Consider the following 20,680-nt stretch of genomic DNA (forward strand, 5'->3'; position numbering starts at 1 on the left):
ACAAAGCTCACATTATATGACACTAGAGAATCCAACAGTGAAAACACCATTGCACATTCCACCCTGTAGGAAGATCTCTCCAGATGTCTATGTGCCATGAATCAGTAGGACACCTGGTTTCTGTGTCTCCTTGAAGTCCATCGCTGCCTCCTGCTCTGGAGTGCACTCTTAATTCAGTATCTTGTCTGGTAGCTGCAGCCTTGCATTTGCTGGGACGACAGGCAAGCAGAAGATGGGAGCACTGCCCCTTGGCCCTGACATTTCCCTGCTTTCCTTGCTCTTCACCTCATCCCTGGCCCTAACGAGTAAGCTGTGTGGAGGGAAAGAAGGCGGCGGTGCACTCTGTTGCATCTTCTCTTGGAAAGATCTTTGTTTTCTTTTCGTCTGACTAACTTTGGAACAGATGCATACAATCAAGGGGGATTCCGCAGGGAAAACAATTCCCTTTGAATCCAGCTCTGTAATGGCACAGGGTTGTGCTTGATGGGAGGAGAGCTCCTGGTGGAAGCACAGCAGTTCTTCCCTGTGCCAGCTGCATTACCTCTGCAGCACATAGTAACTACTCTGCAAAGCTCACCTTTGTATTTTGTTTGAGCCAGTCACTGTCTTCTGGTGCTCCAGTGGAGGTGTTACTGTGTTATAAACAGCTTGTCCCTTCTTAAAAACAAAGCAACCCTCCCCCCACCCCCCAATAATTTCAGTTAAACCTTTCTGATAAAGAGGAAAATAATGGTTTTATTGCAGAAGGAATTTGTTGAAGAAAAAGTTAAAGTTTAAAAAAAAAATCTGCTCCAAGAGTAGGCAGCATTAGCCAAATAAATATGAAACTGACAAAGTCTGTTCATTGACTACTGTGAAAGTTTGAAGACAGCAAATGGGGATTTTTTGAGTTTCATAAATGAACTAACCTACAATGAGCATTATGTGGACCTTTCTATGTGTTTTTTGTTCTTTTTTAAGATGGAAACTTTGTTCTGGCTTTAATTATTTGCTTTATGTGAAAGACTGGTGTGCCTTACACTAGGTATTTGGTGGCCTGGCTGCATGCAGTATATATCGTCTGAGAAGTACAGATTTGTTAAGATGTGCATAATTTGTTTATATGGATCTGAATTTATGAGCTTGTAAATGAAATCAACAGTGTGCCTTTGTTTCTTTTTACAGCAGTAGATGTTCTTCATCAACTAGGCCTTGTGAAAGATGTTCAACAGCCCTCAGAGACGACAGTGCCCTCAACATCATCTCTGTTACCTCAGGGTGTTCGTCTAACCACGTCAGGAGTTGTACTAACCAGTGATGCACATATTGAGGCCCCCATCACACAAGTCATACCATCAAATCTAGGGCATCAGTTCACCATTTTAGTTGGATTGTATTCTTACAGAGCAAATAATGCTTTCCTTTTCAGTATTAGGAACAAAAATAGACTGGAGTTTGGTGTCCAGCTGCTACCAAGAAAGGTAGTGGTGTACACTGGAGGGAAGCAGCCTGTATACTTTGATTATAGTGTTCATAATGAACAATGGCATTCATTTGCCATTGACATCAGAGACAAGACTGTCTCCGTATTTGCTGAGTGTGGAAGGAAGTACTATAGCCAGGATATACTTTATGAAGTGGAGACATTTGATTTGGATGGTTTATTTACCCTGGGAAGGATGAACTCTCACTCTGTCAGCTTTGAAGGAGTTATATGCCAGCTAGATATTATTCCCTCTGCAGAAGCCTCTGCAAACTATTGTAAATATGTGAAACAGCAGTGTCGCCAGGCTGAAACGTATCGATCTCTGCTAGGAGCTCCACATGTGTCTGATGGGCTGGATGATTTTTCAAAGACGATGATTGATGAGAAAAGCCAGTCAAAAGGCATATCAGCTTATAGAAGGGAAGAAACATCAAACGTACCCGTTACCAATGTTGCTCAGATTCACTTTGTATCAGAATACTTGGAGTCAAGAAACGCTTCTGCATCCAAGTTTCCAGAGGCCAAATCTCTGTTGCTGGAAGCTTGGTCTGAAATGGAACTCCAGGAGAAAGTCAATCTGCCTCTTCATCAGCAGGAGACAAGCAGAAAAAGAAACCTCACTGAAACCCACACAGGATCATATCCAAATATTTTAGATGATACCTTGGAAGATGCAGGCAGACAAAGTGAACCTTCTCTGATCGCCCCTGTAAAACAAAGTAAAACCAAAAGCAAGGGAATGGACAAAGCAAAAGAGCATTTAGACGAACCAAGCAAAAAGCAGCAAATCTTCAACACAACCCTTTACAGTTTGGCTGCTGACCTCTCTCTGGATAATCAGCTCAGTCCGGGGCAGGAAGGTGCCTTTGATGCTGATGAGACTTACTACACAGAAAACAGTTATGACATTGGTATTGATAATTATGCTTATGACTATGAAGATCTTGACAAAATGTTTGAAATGGGAAGTGTCAGAGGTCCAAAGGGGGAAACTGGACCTCCTGTAAGTTATCTTTACTACTCTTCTTTACTATAACGTAGTGACATACATTTGACAGAGGCTTTGAAAGAAACCTCACAAAGCATGCCAAAGCTGCGACTGCGACTTCTCCTGGCCGTACTGTACAGATGTTTGTCTGCCCTAAGCTTCTCTCTTTCCTGCATGTAGTTTTGGTGCAAGTGTTGTATATTTTTGTTTACTGGCAGAACATGATGATATTGAAGACATTCACGTTCTGGTGAAGTGGTAGGCAACCCAGACTTCTTTAAAATTTGAAATGCAACCAGGTGTTTGTAATTGGTAATTATGGAGTCTGCTCACTTAACACTACAGGATAAATTCATACAGCACACAAATGTAGACACTGATCCACGAAAAGAACAACAAGGCTGTTTGGAAGACTGACATAGTTTTCTCAGTTGTGCAATGCTACCAAAATTCGTACTTGTAGAAAGAGACCAGTTGCAGAATCTAGGCTGGTAAAACCATTTGTAACCCCAGGTTACAGGGTCATGCAAACCTGCATGTAAAATGACTGTTAGAACAGTCTTACCAGATTTTGTGGCATTTTTCAGTTTGCAGGGTAAGTGATCCCTGAAACAATTGCAAATGCACAGTAGTACTTTTGATAGAAACCCATTTGTCCTTTCTTATTGTGTGTACAAGGCTCACGAACTTTGTAATGCATACAAGTGGCAGCAATATATATGAAGCTACAGACAAAGAACAGCAGTTCCTGCTTAGCCCAGGAAATATGTTAGTGCTTGTTTGAGTCTTTGGTTAAAATTTTTAAGCCATAGAATGGAGTAGATAATCCCACTTGTTTTCCCCCACCCTGAACCCCTCCTTTTCTTTTTGTCTGTATTTATTACTGGAAAGCAATTTGATATCTGTTAAGCAGCTCCTAATATAAATTTGAATGTGCCCATAAATTAACGTGTGTATTCTTTCAGTACTGAAATATTTTTTTTATTAAGGTAGTCAGCAACTGAAAACCTATTTAAAAGTTCAATTATTGTTCTAAACAGGATCCAGATGCAAAGGGATTGTTACACAATTTAAAAATATGTTAACAACTAATTCACATCAGTCTGGGGTGCTCTTGCTTAATCTTTTTTGAATGTGAAGTCAGTCTTTTTTTCTCTTTTTGTCCCTTACGATAGTATTTATGGGGACATGTCACTAAGTATGTAGCTGTCATCAACATGAGGTTAATTTCCTTTTTTGGAGTTTATGATGTTTAGTAACTGCTAATGGAAACCTTTAATTTTAGCACATCGCTTGTACATTGTGATGGCATGGAAATGGCTGCTGATAATGCTCTTGGTTCTTTGTATTACTAAGAAACTCCAAGCAAATGATCTGGTGGTGGCTGGTTGTGTTTTCTTGTTGTTGTTGGTTTTGTTTGTTTTAGACACTATATATACAGCATTGAAATTGATAGCTGATGTGGAGAGTTCAAAAATGACTGTTGCCATTTTCTTGCCTGTCTTACAGACTGGGGATGCAGAAGTTTGCCTCATCTGGGAAGGCAGTTAGAGCAGACCTTGTGTTCGGTATAGTCTGTAGCAATTAATATGGTGAATTTGCCCCGAGGTGTTTTGCTGGGTCGGGATTTCAATAATATGCCTGAGGTCTTAGAGGTCTGTGGCAGAGCTGGGAAGTTAGTCTAGACCTTGGTGGGCCCTAGTTTGGCTGGAGGGGCTAGCAGCACCCACAGCAACAGAGGCAAAGCTGCAGCATTTTGCTACCGGAGAGGTTGATGCCAAAGGGCAAAGAGGCCTCTGTGTGGCCTGATCCACAGAAGCTCTTGTAACAAATTGTGTTCCGTGGAGGTTGTGTGACTTTGTACCTGTCACTGGTGTTGGCCTCAGACTTGCAAAAGTGATCTTGGTTTGCTTTCCCAGTCTAGCACACCCGTGTAGAGAAGACCAGAGATAATCCAGTTTTTCTGTGTGTGGCTCTAACACTCTAATACATAAGTATCCACAGAGTCTTATCAATGGAGAGCCTAAAAAAAGCAACACGGAGGAACTTGCAAACTTTCCTTGCAGCAAAAAATCTTGATGAGGCATGAAACCCCCTCCCTCCGCCCCCTTTTTTTTTCCCTTCTTTCATTATGTTGTGGTTAGATTGAATCTTCTTTCAAGATTTCAACACAGAAATAATGTTTGTTCTATTGGAGTTGACAGGCAAGAACTAGCTTTTGTGGTTCTTAAACTCCTCAGGTTCATTTTAGCTTTTAATCATCTACCAGAACCAATTCTTGCCTTGTATAATTAGGCCCCTTGTGTTTCATGTTCCCACAGCTGTGGAATTTACCCACTGCTGCAAAGCAGGATTCCAGAATTCAGACTTTCATTTATGGATAGCATATGGAAAAGGGCACCTATTTCTTCAAAACTGTTAAGACCATGACTAAAATTCTAGCAGTTGCAATGACCAAAATCCCCTACGAAAATATAAAATGAGTTTAAAGTGGAAAAGTGTGGTCTCCTGAACCACTGGTTTAAAGGGAAAGGTGCTCCATTAATCCGATGAGCCTCTCCTTTTTGTGTTGTAGAGGGTGTTAGCACTGTATAAAGATTAAAATATATGGTGCATATTTTTAACTGTTTAAATTTCATAGAGTGGTAGAATAGTTTGGGTTGGAAGGGACCTTCGAAGGTCATGTAGTCCAACCAAACTGATATTCTTCATTGCACAGCCCTGGAGCAGTCTGCAGTAACATGATACATGGTCCCACTCTGGTAGAAGGTTGATGTGAGCTCAAGAGCTGGTTTCATTTGCTTGCTGGTAGATAATTGCATCTGCAGGCCTATCTGCAGAGGATTTGGCTTCCCCTGAGAAATGAGCTAGGAATTAGTTTCCTCTGTTGGAAAAGCTTTCTGGATTATGAAGACACTCAGCTGGGCAGAAACGTAGTAGAAGACCAAAAGGTGATGTTCCTTAGGCTACCTGGTTGGTAAGGAAAAGCCCCCTGGAGATATTACCTGGAGGAACTGGAAGTGCAAGCCCTGCATTAGACAGAGTTGAGTCCTGGTTGAGATGTTCTTGTTCCAAACAAGAGGCGTGTGATAACCCTGAGAGAAGGCAGTTCAGAGATCCTAAATGTGGTGCAGTAAGTTCAGCATCAACTACTCTTTCACTCTTAGTTTATTTCAATTATTTTACTCTTAGCTACCCTTTTACACTTGAGCTTATCTCAGCTTATTTCTCAGTTGAACAGAATTGTTTGCTGAGGCTCTCCCTGGCCACAGGGGACATATTTGGCAGTTAATCACTTTCATGCATTTTAGCTCTGCAGGTAACTCTCACGTTTCCTTGCCCAGGGTGTGAAATCTATCTCAGTATCTGCTGATTCAGATAAAAACTTCAGATTCTCACTGGTTTATTTTTAGTTGCAAAAAGATACTGTTAGTCTTAAATATTTGTTTCATTTAATTCAACTGAAACTGTATGCAGTTTCCATATCTTCTGCATAAGAGTATTGAAAAGCTTTAATCCATAACCCAAAGCCATATATATATATATATATATTTCTCTGATGTTGACAACATTGCTTTGGCTGTTGTAGGAATTAGTGAAAGACTGCCACAGGTGTAAAGAAAGGAGGTTAATCATATACAAGTTACTGCCTGCTCTAGGGCATTTGGAAAGAGAACCACGTGGGTTTTCTATTATTTCCAGTGAAATGCAAATGAGGAAAGAAGTAAAAATAGGTGAACATTCGTGTTTGGTATGATCCTTGTTGCTCAATAATTAAATTAATAGCTGTATGAAGTAACATAACATGCTAGGAGTAGGTAGAAGTATTCTGAGTGACCAAATCAGAATTCCAGGTGGTCTAAAACTGATGGTATGAGACTTGGTGTGGTAGTACAGAAATCGTAAGTACAAATAGGGGCTTGGGGGAGTGATCAGTTTGGCAGTCAGATGAGGCTGATAAAGTGATGTTATAGTGCACGAGAGAAAAAAAAATGCTTCTTACCACTGTGATGCTTCATATGTTACCAGAAATGGCGACTATCAGAGATAGGCTGTTTTTCTACTGGTGTGGGTATGCTCTGAGGCTGCAGTTTGGAGAAGTGTTCTCAGTTCTGGATGATGAGCTTTGAAAAAGATGTGGGCAAACTGGAAGGATCGTAGAAGCTTGCAGTAACAGTGCCGCAGTTACGGAAGTATGATGATGAGCAAAGGTTAAAACAAAAGTGTATTTAGTCATGTAAGTAAGGGACAAATGTTACAGTTCTTCAAAGGGTGAATTAAAGATACTTTTTTGCCTTTTCACAGAAGGTATGTCAAGACAAGAGTTACCTCTGACTTTCCTAAAATGCATTTGGCATGCCAGTGTACTTATTAAAAATACTTAATTATTTTCTGTTCTTTGTTTTGAAATATACTGCATTTGCTTTTTGCTAATCCTTTAACCAATCTCTTCTTCCTTTAATACAGATAGCATAAGTCGAAGTTGCTATCTAGATTGTTAGCTCCAATTTCTCTGACATAAGATACTTTCTATACAGAAATCTGATTTGGAGCCAGACTGAAAACACACATGCTTGTAGGCTGGGAATTTGTTTTCAAGTTGAGGGTCTGCACAAGCAGAAAGTCATCAGTTAGAAGTAACCGGTCTGATTCAGACTTGTGATACTGTACTTGTATTGAGTTTTAGCCTCAATTGTTTTGATTTTCTACCATCAGGGTCCTCCAGGTCCTCCAGGTTTACCTGGTCCATCAGGAAAGAGAGGTCCTCGGGTGAGTAAAACAGCTCTGTTCTTCTTTAGCTCTAGGCAGATCACCAGTAATCAAACTGGAGTTTGCATCATTTTGTTTTTCTCAACTTTATTTGTATGTTGGGCGATTACAAAAGTGTATGATTCTTACTACTTGGCAGATAGGCTAAAGTAAGGCAAAGCAAAGTTTTGTTTCTGCAGCATAGTTAATTCCATGTATGAGTGTGCACATAGAGCATTGTTACATTTGTACCTAGCTTTTGCTGCTTGCAATGTTAACTGTTAGTTTTTCCGCGCTGCTCCCATTCACTTCAATCTAAGGTCACATGCATTTGTTTTTGGAATGAGGAGGAGTGAGCAATGTGTGCCACCACCACAGAGGAGCGGGCGGTGGATACAAAATTAACTGCTGCAAGACAGAGCGGGGGAAAATACCAATCCCCAAAATCCGTTGTAGTCTCTTGTGTTACAGCAGCTTAATAAAAGAGGTGATAGTTATGTGGGTAATTTGCCAAAGAAATGAGCTACAGTAGCAAACGTTGATTTACGCTGTGTGGCTGGGCACACCCCAGCGTGAGCAGGGACAGAGCCTTGCCCTGTGCCAGGGGACACAGCACGGGATGGGCAGCACTGAGCAGAAATCTGTGCCCAGCTGCCAAGAGCCTGGGAGAAGCCCGCACTGCTGCAAGGGCTAGCCGCCAGGCCGAAAGACGTAAATCCTCTCTGGTGAATCTGTGTTTGCACAATCGTGCACAATAAATAAGTAAATAAATATATACACACATGCCCAAGGAGTCCCTGAGGTTGTGGTTTGATTTGTGGAGTTTTAGGGGATGGATGGCTGGAGGGAACAGGTTAGCATTCATTGTGTAGAAGGTTTTTGGGCCATGGTATTTGGGGATGTAAGTGGTGATGGCTGGAGTGCACTTGGCTGGACAACTTGCAAGAGGCAGATAGGGGAGTAGTTTATATGAAGGATCAGCAGAAGTGTGGGGAACTCAGTCTTTGGGGAACATTTGAACTGGCTGGGTAGGAAAGTGCACTGGTCAAAGGGGCTGAAAACCAAACAGGTGCTTTAGAGCACTTGGAGATAATGGGGTAGACAAGACACATCGAAAAGTATAGAATAAAAAGCATTCCTTTGAATCCATATCTTCCTGACTTCTTGGGTTCTTATTTCAAACTCTCTTTCTGCATAAGAGCTGACAGATTCTACAACTTTGCTTTTTACGTTGCAAAGTGCCTCTGTTGAGGACACTTGTGTATTGCAGGCAGGATTCATGTACCCAGGTAGATCGTTAAAAGTGCAAAGTTGTCTTTGATTTAGAGGAGGCTGTCCATGTGTCTAAAGCCATGCCTGTTGCTGAGATCTCTTACCTTTCTCAGATTTTGTTTTGTTTTGTTTTTTTCAAGTGTAGAGTTCCTAAGAGAACAGTTCTCTCCTGTGTGAGTTTTCCAGATTATTGAGTAGGACATGCTTTCTGATGTAAACAGACAGCTTACAACAGAGTGCCTGAAAAAGCATGGGGAATGTCCAAGGTGAATATTTACCAGTAATTCTGAGCTTAAAATACGTATTTATATGAGCCAAGAAAACCTATCAAACTATTTGATCAAAGAAATATCTATTTTTTTTTAATTCCAGTGCTCTTTAGTTTGCACAACCCTCATAAATTCAAACAAATACAGCTAGTGAAGTTACATGGTATGATAGAGGGGGGTTTTTAAGCCAAAAACCACACAAAGTCCTGTTGATGCGAAGTTCATCTCCATATCTACCAATCTGCCCTGTGACTTTTGTCTTCCTTCACATGAGCTGCCATTTGTGATCCTGAAACTTGATTTGCGGTGTCGAAGGGATGCAGCAGAGTGCAGTGCCGTGTTTCCTCAGCCTTCTTCAGGGTCTCCTGGGTGTGTGTCCAAACTCGATCCTGACAGAGTTTCACAGGTGTTGGATGCTTTGGATGTGGTATCAATGCCTGATGAATGGTTAGAGATTTCCATTAAAAACTAGTTTTGATCTAGTTTTATGTCAGAGAAGTCCATATCTGACAGTTAAGGTTTTTTTTTTTTAAGTTCCTTGGCTTGATCTGAGTTTTTCATAATGGAATTTCAGCAATTTCAGAATTATCAGCGATGAAATTCCCCCAATGCCTCTCTTTTCACAAGGATACTGTTGCACCCCTGTGTTGCAGCACCATGCCCCAAGATGATAATATTGCAAGCAGCAAAAGCTGGGTGCCACTTCAGCACTGCAGCTACGTTGGTACCTAGTATTCATTTACTTTCTCCTAAAATCCCTGAGAGCATCTCCAAGGTTGCCAGCGTGCAAATGAATCGGTCAAACAGCACATGGCATTAGCATTTCTGTGGAGTTACGTCAACATTGTCTTTAGTGATAATGAGCTCTTAACAGATATAGCCTTCAGTGGTACTGCAAGGTATAACCAGTAAATTCAGTCTCGTGAGAAGAAGAAAAACAGAGAGTTTATTTGCTGTAAGATCACTGAATATGTGAAAAAGCTGAAAAGGATTCTTACTATTTTTGGTATTTGGATTAATTGTTTGGGTGTAATTTTAGTCTTAGTGAATTCAACAAAATCTCTGTTGCTGACTTACCAGGGGGAGGTTTTCACCAATTTGCTCCTTCAGTGTTTGGAAGATGAATAACTGCTGACAGCCGCTGGAACAAGTATTTTCCCTAATGTACAGTTTGTCAAGGAGTGAAGATTGCTGAGTGTATTGCAGGAACAGAAACTTACCCAGGAAGGACTAGATAACCATTCCAGGAACAGAACAGGCTGTTGGGACTAAGTTTGACTCTTTTAGTACCAAGCCCATTTTCGACAGTGGCTGTTGGAGAATTGGCTTGGTGAGGGGTTTTTATCTGTGATTTGTTTAGAGAAGATGGAACTTATTGCTTTGAGTCATCTTTTAAGTCAGTGAGAACTGATCCACTTCCTTCTCTTTGCACTGTATAAGTGGGTATCTCAGAATGGGGTGGTGTTTTTTTTTTTCCTTTCTATTTTTCTGATTTTTATGCAACACCTCCAAGTCTTGTAGCTGGAGAGCAACATTGCAGTGACTGTGTGCCAAATACCTGTTCAGAGTTACTTGGGAAGACAATAGAAATGGGGATTTTTAAAAGAAAAGGAAGCACTCAACTTCACTCTTTATTTTTTAGGAAGCTGTGAGTGTTTTATTTCTTGAGAATCCTTTGAAAATCCGAACCAGTGCTTCTAAAAGCAACAGTGATGCAGTAAAATGATTCTCTGCAAGCTGTTCACACTTGTTCAGTGGAGTACTGGATAATCCCACTCTTTTTATTTGTCTGTTTTTATAGGGTATTCCAGGACCACATGGTAATCCAGGTTTGCCAGGATTGCCAGGTCCAAAGGTGAGTTATTTTATCCATGTTGCCTTGTAAAAACCTCAATTTCTTACTGACTTTTTGGAAGCCCCAACATGTTTCCTATAAAAGAAGCAATTGTCCTCCTTCAGTTTACAGATGGAGACTGTTACTGTAAACATATTTTAATTAAATGTAATCTATTAAATTGAACTTCAAATCAAACCAAAATAGCAGTTTATTCAGGGGAAAAAACCAAAACCAAGACAAACAAACAAAAAAAATGTGTGTGTGCAGAATGATCTGGAAACTCTTATCTGTGCAAGTAGTCTGTACTTGCCAAAAGAGCTCCAGTAAATCAGCTTGGCCTCTTTGATAAACTGGAATTTAAGTGAGAATAAACATTTAATTGCTTTAACCTTTTGCCTTGCTATTTTTTTAAGAAAAAAAAAAATAGTGTCATTCTCTAGAAATTCCTTTCTTTTTTTGTCAGTGCCAAACCTTTGATATTTAAATATTCTAGTATTTCAGATGTTATCACTTGATTAATATGCTAGAATAATTTTCTAGAAGATTTATGGATGTGATATTTGAAACCAAAGCAAAATACTAGACGGAAGCCCAAATAAAATCATCATCATAGATCCTTCAAACTTGGGTAGCACAGACTCTTTAAATAGATTTGACAGATCGTGCAGTCACAGAATGCCTTCAGCTCATATTTAGTTTGAACAATTTGATGGATATGTTAGGAAAAAAACAGCAGCAAGCAATGATTTGGTTTCGTACGATTCCTAATGGCAGGAATCTGACCTGTCATGACAGGTGTTAAAAACTGCTTGAGGACATAAAAATAAATATCATAAAGCTTTCAGTGTCAAACACCGTAAAACCAAGTGACTCTATTTGCTGTGTGTGCTTTTGTTATTACCTACTTATATAGGAAGAGATAAACTTAGAGATTCATAATTATTTTTTGCAATATTTATGCTGGGTGTATAATAGAATACATTGCTAGAAAAAAAAATTGTAACCAGTTACTCCCAGGATTTATTTTATAATGTATTTTCGCCCTCCACTGGATCATAATTCTGATCCATTCTGTAGCTGTCCCCACAATTTTAAGAACAGAAGGAATTGTATGTATGTGTATATTACCTATATACATTTTATATATACATAAAATATGTATGTATGCATTACTAGGTACTTAGAGATCTGTTTAATTTCTGTTACACTATAAATTATCCTTTCAATACAAGTATCTTCTGAAACACTTATCTTTTATTTAAAAATTAGCTAGGTGCTCACCAAATTTTGGTCATGAACATCCAGCTGATCCACGCTGATTATATAAGCCGAAATGAAACACACTTTTGTTTGATGTGAAAACATTACAGACAAGTTACAACAATTTTCTGGCAGTAAATTAATGCAGAATTATATTCTGCCTTTGAGACGCTTATGTTTTATCCTCCTGTGCTGAAGCATCCCTTATGGAACAACTTTAGCTCATATCCTTACAGTATAGAATAGTGCAGCCTTGAGCACATGCCAGCACTTCCAACTGATAGCTGATATCTTCAGCATTTAATTACTGATGAACTGTTGATCACAAAATCACAGAATGTTAGGGATTGGAAGGGACCTCAAAAGCTCATCCAGTCCAATCCCCCCGCCGGAGCAGGAACACTTAGATGAGGCTACACAGGAAGGCGTCCAGGTGGGTTTGAATGTTTCCAGAGGAGGAGACTCCACAGCTCCCCTGGGCAACCTGTTCCAGTGTCTGTTACCCTCACTGAGAAGAAGTTTCTTCTCAAATTTAAGTGGAACCTCTTGTGTTCCAGTTTGAACCCATTACCCCTTGTCCTACGGTCACTGAGAAGAGCCTGGCTCCATCCTTGTGACACTTACTCTTTATATATTTATAAACATTAATGAGGTCACCCGTCAGTCTCCTCCAAACTAAAGAGACCCAGCTCCCTCAGCCTTTCTTCATAAGGGAGATGCTCCACTCCCTTAATCATCTTTGTTGCCCTACGCTGGACTCTCTCCAGCAGTTCCCTGTCCTTCTGGAACTGAGGGGCCCAGAACTGGACACAATATTCCAGATGTGGTCTCACCAGGGCAGAGCAGAGAGGAAGGAGAACCTCTCTCGACCTACTAACCACCCCCCTTCTAATACACCCCAGGATGCCATTGGCCTTCCTGGCCACATGGGCACAGTGCTGGCTCATGGTCATCCTGCTGTCCAGCAGGACCCCAGGTACCTTTCCCCTACGCTGGCTGATGGGTGTTTTTAAAGTTATTTAAAAGTATCCATGAGCTTTGGCTGTATTCCTGGAGCTCTGAAAAACTGACTAGTTAAAAAAAATCTAGCTTGTGGATTCTACCACTCTTCTAATTACACTGTAGTGATGTTACATAGATTAAATAATGAAGTTCTCTATTTTATCCACATGTTGACCTCTGTGACATGTTAATCAACAACTGAAGGTCACACATAACCATGGCTGTTTGGTTTTTTTAGATTAAAAATAATGAGGAATTAATATGCTTATAAGGGAAAGGAAAGGTGATGGGTAAGTTAATTGGAAGGCCTGTTTTTTAACTAACCAAGAGCTGATCAGAGTTTTATTACAACTCTTAGTTTAATATGCTTGTGTTGGCAAATGGAAGCAGATGATAGACTGGAGTTCTTCAAGGAATATAACTATGTACCTTCCAGCTGGAAAATACTTGGATAACTCCTGCTATGCTGAAGAATGGAGATGTCTATGACCTGACAAATCAATTTAACACAACAGATTCATTTTGCCATATTTCCTGGCTCTATCTAGTATTCAACAGACTTAGTTTCTCATGTGGGCTCACACATACGAATCTAAACTGCAGAGGGAAGGGTAACCCTGATCTGCAGTGTCATGCCCGGCAGGAGGATCAGGCCCCATAGCGTTTTCAGCAAGAACCACAACTATTTTGAGTGTGCAATGGCTGATGGTCAGGAAGCCTTGCACTGTCTGTCTTATACATCCTTGTGAGCATTTGGCATTGCAGGTTGTGCTGGAAATGTCTAAACAGCTGCTTTTTGCAAATTTAGCTCTCTTTCAATGAAGGGCATGTATCATCTTTAATGTAGCGCTGCTGTGGTACAACTTTAATTGTAGCATTTATTCTCTTGGTGACATAAAATATGTTTTTTGAGTAGGAAGAGTTGATCTTGATGCTTTTGAGTAACACTGGGTGTTTCTCTACAGCTTTGAAATCCAGAGCACTGTTGTAGCCTGTGCCATTTATATGAACAGGTCAATGAAATGTTAGAGTGCCTGGTTCCACATATATTATTACAATGTCTCTTCCCTGGTGATATTAATGAGGTTAATTTCTCTGCCACAGGGCCCTAAAGGAGACCCAGGAGTCTCTCCAGGACGGGCAAAGCGTGGAGAAAAGGTAATATTTTCTTAATTATAGAAAAATGTTTTGCCTGTCCTATGCTTTTGTTGAAGTCGTGTTTAATATTCAGATAAGTTATAACAATACAATGCTTTGTATTTACTGTGCTGCTGGTGTATTTTGACACTTAATTGTGTGCAACTGGTCAGTGCAGACACAGGTGAGGTAATGAACCAAATAAAAATTAGAAATTATATTAAAAGCTGAAACTTAAATTACATATTTGATTTAACATATTAAAAGAAAAATACTCTGAGAGCAATAAAATTGAGTTCTGTTCGCACTGGTGTAATGAAGCACAGATTCCAGTTTTCTTTAGTACCTTGCATTAGTACAGAAAGATGTGTAAGACAGAATTTAGTGATGACGAGTGCACACATCATTGTATGTATGTCGTTTTGTATTTAACCACTTCGTTTAAGACTCTTCATGTTAAGATTTGTCCTTTCACTTCAGAGTCTTTTCCTGCTAGTTGCTCCTCAGCTGCTTTAGCCAAACTAGCAGTTGCGCTCTCTACCCAAAATATTTAAGTAAAAATATTTAAAATGGTTCTTTATAGAAACTGTGGGCTTGAAAGCTTGTAATTATTTAATTTTTGTATTGTAAAGCTACTGATTATGTATGAAACTTTAAATCAATGTGATAATGCAAGAAATGTAATTGCATGTTTGCATTCTAATGTGTTAGCTTACACTATATCTTTGAGAATATCTTATGCTAAGTTTTATTAAGAGCATTTCATAGAATCATTTTGGTTGGAAAAGAACCTCAAGGTCATCAAGTCCAACCGTAACCTAAATCTGGCACTCAACCATGTCCCTAAGAATATCGTCTATGTGACTTTTAAAGCCCTCCAGGGATGATGACTCCACCACTTTCCTGGGCAGCCTGTTCCAATGCCTGACAACCCTTTCAATGCAAACATTTTTGTTACATCCCAAAATTCAAAAATACATATTTTCAGTTTTAGAGGGATGCTGAGTAAAATTCAGAAATGTCTGTTGATGCACTAATAAGAAATTGAAGTGCAGCTTTTGTAGAAATAGCAACGTTATTTTAAGCTAACCAGCTTTTGCTCTTGGCAATCTAATCATAGGCTTATGAACTATACACAGAACAGTCTAGTGACCACTGATGTATATGTATGACCTACACTTAAGTACCTATAGAATGCATCTATAATCCAAAAATAAGGGATTGATAAACATATTCATAGTTCTCAGTATTTTGGATTCTTAATTCTTCACCCAAGTCAAATTTGCTCACCCTAGGTAATTAACCTGTTTTAATTTACTAACTCCAGGATCCAACCCTTGATTCATTGCATTTGAATTTGGGCAGTAATCCTGAATGAGTGAGTCTCTTCTCTGTTAGTCCTGAGTAAGGAAAAGAGAACTGGAATGATCTTCCCTGCTCCACCAACTAAATCAACCATAAAAACATTACATCTTTTTCCAGCTTCCTAGCATTTAAGATTCTCAAATTCTTACTCACATATACCATCATGGATCTGCAGCATTTAAAGAACTTGAATGAGTATAGCCATATGCCACCATAACACCTCTTTATACATGCACCTTTAATTTTTTCTCTTACACAGATTAGATTTATGCCATGTTTTATGCAGTAGGTGCCATAATGGTGACCCACTTCCTGGCTGACGATTGTTGCTGTGACAGTAATACAAACAATAACAGTAATAGTTTAAAATCTATATTATTTTGAAGCGAAACCACTCACTTCTGAGCGAAAGGTTCCCTCAAGAATTGTATAGCTTCTTCACTCTCATTTATATTGGCTAGAAACAAATGTTGTGAGGTTGTGAACTAACTCAATTGCAGCCATGGCTTAGCTATGTTGTATGATGTAGGAAAATGCCTGTTGCACCAGGTGACTGCAACTGAGGAACCATTGTCTTTTCAGTTTTCTTCTTGTAAAAAAAAAAAATACATCTGTGCCTGATAATGCACCATTAGCTACTTCTTCCTACCAGGGAATGAAGAATACAGAAGAGATATGATGTCCTACATGCCATATAGTCCTGTCATGTTCTAATGAAACATGATGATTCTGGATGTTTTTGTTGTACAGGGTGATCCAGGCCCCATAGGATTTCCAGGCCCACCTGGGATCAAAGGCCAGAAGGTAAGATTCTGTTTCCATTTTCAGGTAATCCTCTCTGTCTAAAATCCATTGCCATCAGGTGGATGTCTGGTGGTCAAGAGGCAATGGAAGGGCTCTAGGCTTGTTGTTGGCACTGTGGCTATCTACTGTGTCAGGCACCAGGAGCAACAGTGCAAGACCTGCCCCTGTAACTAAACTAAGTGACATCATGGCAACAGAATGTAAATCACAGCTGCTTAGGTTGGTATCCTTCAAAAGGCATGGCATGCTCCTACTTGAATAGAATAGGTACTAGAGAAGATAGGCTTGCCTGCAAGATACAGCCATTTTAAAATCAATTGTATTCAATTTTCAGTAATGTCTTTTTCATTTCTTTTTCTACATTGTTTATTTTGTAGTATGAAAAGAGCTCCATGGGATCACGTGCTCTGTGTTTCTGCATTGAATGATTTGCTTTTTTCCAAACGTGTGCCAGAATTCCTAAACTAGAACTCAGGTGGAATAAGTTCCAATTTTGGATGCTACATAGTGTGGGTTTTGTGTTTTTTTTTTTTTTTTTTATTATGAGAAATGTCAGATGCCACACACTGCATTTAGGAACTACGTCCAAATTATGACATTCCTATGTATACAGGAAAGCAGAAAGCAGATGGGTGGTTTTGGAAAGGGAACCTGAAGGGTGTTAATAGAGGAAATGAGGCAACCTTAAGAAACAGAGCACAGAACTGTGAGCGAGTGAACATAGTTTATGTGGAAGGAGAGGCTGCCTGATGTAAGTCCAGTAGGCTGCTCTAACTAGTCAGATGGTGACAAACTGGTGAAGTGGCAAAAATCATCAGGAAAGCTGGGGGGAAAGAACTGTTAAACACTTTATTTGCAGAAGATGGTTTGGTGTTGTAAGTGTAACAGAAAAACATGGAGAACAGATAGCACAGCAGAATTTTTAAGTAGTATATAACACTAAAGGCAGCTGTAAAGTGCCAATCAGAAAGGATGGAATGCTCCAAAGGTAGATCCTGGTATTTTTTGCCTTAAGTTTTGACATATGGAGAAGGAATTAATTAAAGGAATTAACTGCTTGCCTGCAATTGAAATTAAAGAAAAATATAATTGCAACAAAAAGTTATATTCAGTTTTATGTTTTCAGATGGCTTCATTCAACATTGTCTTGATCTTAAAGTGCATGACTTTTTTTAAAGTCTCATCATTCATTTCTAGAATTGACTAAAACATAGTGAAAATGTGACCAGAAAAGACAGCTATCACTGAATTAGCACCAGGAGGAGTATGGGAATTTATTTTGCCAAATTATATGGACCATGGTTCTGTGGACTGAGAACATGCAAAGCTGAGACAAGAATTTGCATCTTCTCTGCCTGGAGTTAACCTACAAGCCTGGACACTGATAGGTTTTGTCACCACTGATCTTGGGCCACCTTGAGATACCCCAAGTATTGTTCTTTCTTATTTCATCGGGTTTATAGTTTTGCTCTGAAAACAAAGTCGTTTTTGTTTTAAAGGTTTTTAGATGGGAAGCAGCTGTCACTTATTCTGGATTATGAGACTGACATTTGGGGGCAAGGAAATTAAAATCTTATGGCCGTTATGCTCTCTTCCTGCCACAAGAATTCGTTCCTTATCTGAGGGTTAGACACTCTGTGGAGAATCGTGCTCAGCTGATCACTTGAAATTTTACTCTCTGTTTCCATGTTGTACACATCAGACACTAACTAGAACCATGTTTAAGATGACTTTTGCTTGACCCAGATTGAAAGAATACCAGCTTTTGAACAGCACTCTACCTACGAACAGTTTAAAGTATTTTAAACTTTTTTTTTTTTTTTAATGACAAGCCCACAACTTGTTGTTTTAAATAACTGATCTTTAGTTACTACTTTTCAATATACATAAATAGGTTATCTCATTGTGATATCAGAAATTATTTTCAAAGGAACATGAGCACAAGTAACTATGAAGTAAACCATCTACAGGAAAAACCTGCAGAAAAAATCAAGTACTTCCATTTTTGGTTTGTACCCCAGAACTACTGGGCAATTGCTATAATGTTGAATAAATAGCATATTTCCAATATTCTTTCTTATTCAGGTAAAAAGGAAGATAAAATCCTACGTAAGAGTTAATGGTGTCCCGAATTCTATTTGATTTTGACAGTCAGCTGGTGTTAACTAAGTAGTTTCTAAACAGTGAGATATTTGATAGCAAATAGAAACTGTAATGTGCTTCCAAATTTTTAATAGTGTAATACAAATATATGTTCATTTCATGGGAGTTACTTTTTGTGATATTGACTTTTGTCTGTGTTTTTCTGAAAGACCTAGAAATCTGAGTTTTTCTTGGTGAAATTCATAATCCATTTCCCATGGAGTGGAGTGATGGCTTTGGAGAGCTGAAGAGGAGCGTGCACCGCAGTGCCTGCTGCCCTCCATGGGTTGCGATTGCCCCACTCCAGGGTTGCTGTGGTTGTGGAGGAAACTGCATTTAACAAGTTTTTCCAATCAGAATTTGCCTGCTTCTGAACTTCTTGGTGCAATGTTATCTGTTGCTCACACAAAAACATGTGTTGTGGAAGTTTGAGGCAAGTGTGCATACGATTTCCACTTTTTTTTGAGAAGAGTGACTTTGAGAAGCTATATTCTATGTACTTTTGGTTCTGATTTTCTGAATATCTGAAATTATGTTAGGAGAGTTTATTGGAAAAAATAATTTACTCCCCCAAAAAAAAGATTTTGAAGCTCTTAATGCAACAGAGCAGCACTAGTAAACTACTGTTTTGGATTGGAACTATAGAATGATGTGTTTCCTTTTATAAAGCTGAGAATCTCAGGTTTTTTTAGTGAGATAGTAAAACAAACGTATGCTAATAATCAGGACTCTGGGAACAGATTATTGTGATTGACTGTATTTTTCATTACATACCATATGTCGGAGTATGCGTCCTTGTGGTTGCATATAAAATATGACATATTTCTCGTGCCTGTAACACACTCTGTAAAAAGCCAGGGAAGGGCTCCAAATTCATTTGAGTGCAAGAACAGAAAATTGCATGTTTGTGAAGTGTTTAGAGGCCAGTTTCTTTCAGGCATCTTACGAAGCAGAGGATAAATGGCAGGAGACGAGGTTTAGTTTGAGGAGAGTGCTGTTTCCAGAGCAGTTACCTATCTTGTATCTGGAGCTGTCTTGACAGGGCTAGCTTTAAATCAGCGCTCAAATTTTTCCTTATATCAGTCCAGAGACCTCACAGAACGGAAGCCCCCTCCTTTGCCCTCTCCCCAAAAAGGGCCCACTTCACTACTGACCTCTGCTGGCTGAGTACTGGGGTGGGTTGTCAGAACTCCTGGGCATTATCGTGCCTGGGATCAAACCACTGCGTCAGAATCACTGCAGTGCCTGTGTGGTTGTAGGTACTTTACAATGATTTTCAAAAGGTTGGCTACAATTTTGGGGCTAGCTTTATTCTCTGTCTAATATGTGTATAATAATAAATCATGGCCATCTGGATCTATAAATTCCTGATAAAATTCACATACTAAAGTATACTGTGGTAAGACATGTTCAAGGAAAAAAAACACAGCAAACTGGTTGCAGCCTGAGAAGGGCTTTGTATTTCCTTTGTCTTTACTTTTGTATCCTGTAAAGGATAAGGCTGATGATAAATTTCAAAGCAGTACCTGTGATGTCAACATTATACTACCAAGCATTTCCCACTGCTTCTTCTAGAGAGTGCCATTTTCCTTGAACAGGAGGAAACTTCAACTCTGAGAGAAATTCCTCTACTGAATTAGATGGAGAAAAGGTCCATCTTCTATATGTACCCTTTTATTTATTTATTTTTTAAAGTGATATTTCCATTCCTTAGGATATTCAGGCTAAGAGATGCTAGGTTAAGTCTTAGTCGTGTTAATAAACATCAGCAAACAAGATAGAATGGCGCTATGAAAGTAAAAAACCTAAACCATTTGCTGATAAAGAAGTTTTTTGAAACTGGATACTGTGTGGTGACAACATGGAGCTGAATAAGTAAGCACTGCAAAGGCTCATGTGACAGTGCATGGAAATCTGTTTATATGCTAGATTTACCTCATGCCCAGAAAACTCTATTTTCCATCACTTCTGAAACACTAATATCGTTTTGTAGTTGATGGCTGTAGCATTAGCTGTGACACTTCACCTGCTGATTTTCAGAGGTTACAGAAGCTTCTTGGCTCTTTAGCAAAGTTGCTAGTGTTGTGCCAGATGTATTTTAATAGTAAATGCATAGAAATTCTCATAAAGCACAATGGGTACCGGTAAGATGGGAAAACTCAGCTTCAACAGTTATTGCTGTTATGATTTAACATCTACATTTTGCTATATAAAGACTTCACTCAGTCTGGGTCCCACTGTGCTAGGGCATATGGTGAAAGTCGGAGACTTAAACTAGCTATGAAGTCTTTTCTGAGTTGTATTAGTTGGCGGTGAAGACTTTTCTGTCACGCAAACCAAAGTATGCTTGCAACTTGCTATGTTCTTGTAATGTGCTTGAAAGTCTGTAT

The 20,680-nt window shown here is 39.3% G+C and overlaps 1 protein-coding gene across 2 annotated transcripts in view; it reads left to right on the top strand.

The window, feature by feature from the left end:
• COL24A1 (collagen type XXIV alpha 1 chain) overlaps nt 1-20,680 on the top strand; it is a 140,749-nt gene that overhangs the window by 11,718 nt on the left and 108,351 nt on the right. Inside the window, exons 3-7 of one of the 2 annotated variants that reach the window (XM_065842596.2) lie at nt 1,165-2,468; nt 7,170-7,223; nt 10,545-10,598; nt 13,947-14,000; nt 16,095-16,148. In XM_065842596.2, the coding sequence (XP_065698668.2) occupies nt 1,165-2,468; nt 7,170-7,223; nt 10,545-10,598; nt 13,947-14,000; nt 16,095-16,148 (1,520 nt within the window). The remainder of the gene's footprint in view (nt 1-1,164; nt 2,469-7,169; nt 7,224-10,544; nt 10,599-13,946; nt 14,001-16,094; nt 16,149-20,680) is intronic. The other variant, XM_071810473.1, reaches the window with a different exon arrangement.

This window comes from Patagioenas fasciata, chromosome 6 (assembly GCF_037038585.1).
Source record: "Patagioenas fasciata isolate bPatFas1 chromosome 6, bPatFas1.hap1, whole genome shotgun sequence".
In the NCBI taxonomy this organism is placed as follows: domain Eukaryota; kingdom Metazoa; phylum Chordata; class Aves; order Columbiformes; family Columbidae; genus Patagioenas; species Patagioenas fasciata.